At 39.7% G+C, this 5860-nt stretch overlaps 1 protein-coding gene across 1 annotated transcript; it reads right to left on the bottom strand.

Moving 5' to 3' along the window:
* Positions 1 to 1759: 1759 nt before the first annotated feature.
* Positions 1760 to 2692, bottom strand: LOC119242108 (olfactory receptor 149-like). Its single transcript, XM_037507888.1, has one exon. The coding sequence runs from the start codon at positions 2690 to 2692 to the stop codon at positions 1760 to 1762; it is 933 nt and encodes a 310-aa protein (XP_037363785.1).
* Between the last annotated feature and the right edge of the window lie 3168 nt (positions 2693 to 5860).

The raw sequence follows: 5860 nt of genomic DNA, 5'->3' as shown, positions 1-5860 counted from the left end.
GTTCTATTTCATTTTATTCAGTTCAAAATATTTCTATTTTCTCTGAACTCAAATGATTTCCAACTCTAAGTACTTGCAAAATTTTGGTTACAGCTCCATATTTGTTATAATTATTTCAACAGTATATTTGCTTAGCTTTGTAGAATTATAGCCTTATGTGCTCATAAATTAATATTTAGTGATTCACTCAATAGGACCCCATGTAGATTTCTGGAGCACTTTCTCTGAATAGCTCCCTCCCTCCTCTGCAGTCCTCTACCCTAGAAACTCTATGACCACTGTCATATTTCCTCTGTGTGATAAAATCTCTTTAGAAGACAAGGACTATGTCTAGCACTGAAGAACTATCCCAAGGCCAGAATATGAATCCACCCCAAGGCTCTGGAGACACTTAATGGGAGCAAAAGAGCTGACAGATATGAGGATACCGAGGTTCTGCTTCACCAGTCAACAAAGACAACTCTGTACATGTCTTCTCCTCCCTGAACCTATTACTTTCACTCTTAGAAAATGTTTTGCCAAACTTATTCTAGCACAATGACTTTGCAAAGCCTTATTCAAAATAGAAGTGGAGACCTGATGCTGTGTAGCATAAGGCAGGTTTTACATAAAAATGAAATTTAAAAGGATTTTATATGAAGAGAATTCATTTTTCCAGTCGAAGATTCTAGGAGTACTTCTGCTATAGAGAATAAAAGGCACTGAATTTAAGAGAGAGCAGAAAATTCTCCCCTTTAAAAATGTTCATCATCTTATTGCCTTAAACTCTGGCCCCAAATGCAATGTGGTGGATGGTTCTGTCTGGCAGATTCCCTGACTTAACTCTGTTCCTAAAAAGAAAAGAGAGAGACTTGCCTGAGCCTCAGACCCTTCTCTTTGCATCACCTCCTCATATTCCCACTGTCCTTTCTTCCCTTCAAATTGCCATCTGGATTGGAATAGCACATTTCTCATGCTATATTCCCTGAGCAAAAGAACAAGGGAGTGTTAGGGGGAGAGCCCTGAAGTCACCACCTTTTGATAAGCAGCGAGCTATAGACCATAGAACGATAGCATCTAAGACTTTGCCTTGCTCCATGGATGTGCTGGTGATTATAGACTCAAACTCACATTTCTAATCCTGGGAAACAACAGACAGTCACCCCTTCCAGACTCTTTCCCCATTTATCTTTGATATTTATTCTTTCATCCTCCCTCAGCTCTTATTCAAGGCCTTAGGTGCAGGTCTTATATAAGCAGGTAGGATTTGTGGGTGAGCCAGCACACCGGAATCGCAGATTCATAAAAGACCTGCCTCAGGTGTCACTCAGAAGTCTCTCTGCTTTACACGACATTTTATATTTCAGAGTCACAGAATGACAGTAAAGCTATGTGCTGGAAGCTCTCCCACTTTTCAACAACTCTTAGACAATCAAATGCGGGCTTATTTAATACAAACACTTAAGGGGACAGTTAGATGATCATGACACAGTGCTAGGATAAAGGAGAGGGAGGAGAAAGAGAGGGTGTAGGAAGAAGAGGAGAGGAAAGCAAGGAAAGAAGGATAGTAGGTTAAGACCCTTCAGCCACTGGGGAGGACATAATCCTCCCTGGGCAGGATAATTTATTAGTTATGTGACCTTGAACAATTCACTTTGTGTCTTTAAAACTTAGCTTTTTTTATATGTAAAGGCAGGCAATTTGTGTTTTCTCTAGCACATAAAAGGAAATACTTTTTGTAAGCACTGTGATGCCATTAAATTGGAGCTAATGATCTCTGTCACTTCACCGGAAGGAGGATCACCCTCATTAGCACCTTTCTCAGGGATGATTTCACCTCTTTATTCCTCAGACTATAGATCAAGGGGTTCAGCATGGGGGTGACCAGGTTATTCAGGACCTGAACAGATGCATTAAGCCAGGGATTAGGGGTAGGCTGAAGGTAGATGAGGACCACCGGCATAAAACAGAGCAGGATAGCAGTGAGGTGGGCGCTGCAGGTAGAGAAGGCACGGCGCCGGCCTTCAGTAGATCGGATCTGAAGAATAGAGCAAACAATACAGGTATAGGAGGTGAGGATGAGAAGGAAGCAGCTGAGGGGCATGAGGCCCACGGCTATGAAACCCACCATCTCCAGGGCTGAAGTGTCCGCGCACGCCAGCTTCAACATCACAGGGATATCACAGAAGTAATAGTCCACCTCATTGGGGCCACAGTAGGGCAACTGGAAGGTGAGGGTAGTTAGAAAGATGGCCTGAATGCAGCCGAAAAATGACGTCCCAAAGGCCAGGAGGGCACACACCCTGTGGCTCATGATTATCGTGTAGCGTAGAGGGAAACATATGGCAACAAAGCGGTCGTAGGCCATCACGGTGTAGAGGAAACACTCAGTGCAGCCCAGGAAGTGGTAGAAGAAGAGCTGGGACACGCAGCCTGCATAGGAGATGGCCCGGCTATTCCCTGAGAGGTAGAAGAGCATCTTGGGGGAACTGACAGAAGGGAAAAATATGTCAAACACAGACAGCTGGCACAGGAAGAAGTACATGGGGGTGTGCAGTCGAGTGGAGGAGATAATTGCCAGGAGGATGAGCAGATTCCCCATGAGAGTGAAGATGTAGAAGGACAAAAACATGACAAAAAGCATGGTCTTCAGATCCTCCGTGTGTGGTATGCCCAGCAGGATAAACTCAGTCACCACTGAAAGATTCTTCATCTTGGTCAGAATGTTGGGCTGCAAAAAAGAATGCAAAACTCCAAAATGTGAAACTGATGTAAAACTGGGAAGTCTTTTGTTGGATGTGTTGGTTTCATGTTTTTATAAGCAACAATCAAACCTCTTACATAGAAGCATACCTATGTAAGAACATAAAGATATTTACATCCTTAGCCATACAAAATAAAAATAATTTGTCTTAAAAGTGAAAGGAGGGAAGAGACTGTGAAGAGAAGACACTGTGCCTTACACACTGTCCACTGAACCTTAACTGACTTCAAAAATGCTTGATAGAGAAAGAAGTTGCCCATTTGTGAGGGAGAGTCACAGATGGACTCTCCAGAGCTGAAGTCTTCGCCACACTCCTACGAACGTTGTCATTCTGTACTACTCTTTGAATGATTTATGGCACTAGACTGTATTCCAGAGAGAGACAAGTCTCTCAAGATCATATTATGTCTGAGTCAGTAGGTCCCACAGTGATAGAGAAATTACACTTTCTGAAGATGATCCCCAAGAGCCTAATCAGATTAAAGTGTAAGATAAAGGAAAAGTTGCATCATATTTGCCTCTGCTAAAAACCAAAATTCATTCAAATAAATTTAGAGATCTGGTGGACATTATTAAATGAATAGTGGATCAGGTAGCATCCCATCTAGCTAACAGAAAGACTCTGCAAGGAGTTGTGTAAAATGAAAGATTTTTATGGTCAGAAAGAGGATGGGGTGGTAATTAAAAGAATTTTTTTTTCAGGCAAATATTCCTCCCCTTAGTAGAGGGCAGGACTTCTTGTCATGAAGATTACTTATTAGTGCCGAATTGGAAACTCCAGAGTGATCTGTTTCAATGTCCACTTTTGGGTGAGGCAGAAATGGTGATTAAATGTGATATTATGTCTTGATATTATGACTTGGCATGAGTGACTCCATTTAGTCTAGTTGTTTCCTTTCCAACACCTTATTCAGAAGTCACAGCATTATTTAATTCCTTCTTTTAAGGGAATTCTAATATTTAGTAAGCTTGCAGACTATTTCCCTGCCCCTGTATCCCTTCATAAATGAGCTAAATGATCTTGCTCATAGAAGTAGATTCAATATCTTTAATTGGGAGTTGAGATTTTACTCTTGCAAACTATTATATTAACACAAAAACATTTATATATATATATTTTTAATCATTCTTCCTTTTTGTACAGTGCACACTTTCTCCTCTCATGTATAGTTCCTATAAAATTCCCACCACCAATTCACCTGTGCACCATCACCAAAGTCCTTTGTGCTCTTCCTGCCCCTGTTTTGATCCCTCTTCTCCCCCGCAGAATGTCTCTGATTTATAGTTGCTTGTTATATTGTTTTTTAATTTATTATAATTATTTTTTCTTATCCCTTATTTGGTTCCCCTACACTCCTCCTATAAGTGAAACCATCTGATATTTTTGCTTTTTCTTTCTGGCTAACTTCACTGAGCATAATCCTTTCTGGCTCCATCCATGTTGCTGAGAATGGCATGAGTTTATCTTTTTTGATTGCTGAGTAATAGTCCATTGTGAATATATACCACATTTTCTTGATCCAGTCATCTATTTTTGGGCATTTGGGTTGTTTCCATATCTTACTTATTGTAAATAGTGCTGCAATAAACATAGGGGTGCAGGTATCCTTTTGAATTAACATTTTTGTGTCTTTTTGATAGATACCTAGGAGCGGAACTTCTGGGTCATATGAAGCTCCATTTTCAGTAGTTTGAGGACTACTAAAAATAGTAGATACTTTTCCAATTATCTCCTCCAGGAATCTCTACCTATCTTCCATGTGTCTCTTTCAAGTCCCTAAATACAAGTTGAAACAGGAAATGCGAGCAAATAGGCCTGCCTGCCTTCCATGTTGCATAGTCTACTCATCTCCACTGCTAGTACCCAGGAACTCCCAGGCTCAGGAAGTCTGTTTCATGGCATACTGGGATTTGTAACCCAAAGCAGCTACCTGTAAATGGAGACAAGGAAAATTGTGCCCCTTCAATGTGCTGCCAGCTCCTCCCCTTTTCATAGAGATGACTCTGTAACAGTGCTAAGAATATTCTTTTATTCTACATTTAATGTTATGGAACAGAATTGCTGGAGTATAGAAATGCTTATCTTCAATTCTGCACAGTATTGGCAAGCTGTTTTAAAAGTGGAATTATGTACTAACCAACATCTAGGAATCGGGAGCAGAGAATTAAGAATAGTGAAGCAGGAAGGTCAAAACTCTAATATAAAAGTATGTTAGCAAGATTGTTTATGAGCATTGGGAGTTGAATCTTATGAATAATTGTTGAGGAGTGCATTTTGTGCCTTCTAGAATTTTCATTGTGATGGTTAACTCTATGTGTCACCTTGACTGGATTAGGAATTGAAGGGGTTAATGGGTAAAGTCTGTGTAGGAGATATATTGATTTTCATCTAAATATTCTGTGAGGAAAATAATGCTATGGAAAGTACTGAGGACTTACTAGGTAGCAAGCATTCTATTACCTGGACATATGGCATTGAACCATATGTGTAAGGGGTCTACCTTGATGGAGATTATAGTCTGGTATGGATTTGGACAGTAAGCAAGCACTTACACCTGGTCTAACAGACCTCAAAGCAGGGAGATATGGACAATGTATTCAGGAGTCTGTAGCTCAGATTTGTGATATCTTTAGTTAGAAATAGAGGAAATAACATGGTAAATAAAAGGTATTGGGTAAAAAAAGATTTTCCACTAGTAATGTGAAAAAAGGTTTTACACTAGTAATGTGGAAAAACTAAAGATGCAGTCATTATATTGCCATGATCTTTTGTTGGTTTTGACTGGATAAAAGATGGCTGGTAATTTTCATTATGATTGAAGATTTTTTTATCAACTGCACAGAATAACAGGGAAGGATATGATGGTGATAGCATTAGTAGGGCCATGTATCAAGATCATCCATAGTATTTTTGCAGTATATGTTTCAGTGATACTTATGACAGGAAATACAAAGAGAAATGGCATCAAAAGCTCATGGAAATAGCAAACAATGTCAATAAAAATCCTACCAAGTGAGAAAAAAATTACGAATGGACTAAAAGGAAACATATAGTTCACACAGTATAATAGCAAATGGCTTAAAACTAATAAATCATCATCTGGATTCTGTTTCTGT

Source organism: Talpa occidentalis, unplaced genomic scaffold (assembly GCF_014898055.3).
Source record: "Talpa occidentalis isolate TD23 unplaced genomic scaffold, MPIMG_talOcc4v2.1 talOcc4.12, whole genome shotgun sequence".
Taxonomy (NCBI): Eukaryota; Metazoa; Chordata; class Mammalia; order Eulipotyphla; family Talpidae; genus Talpa; species Talpa occidentalis.
Note: the sequence above shows the minus strand (reverse complement) of the source record. Positions and strands in the feature narration are given on the sequence as shown.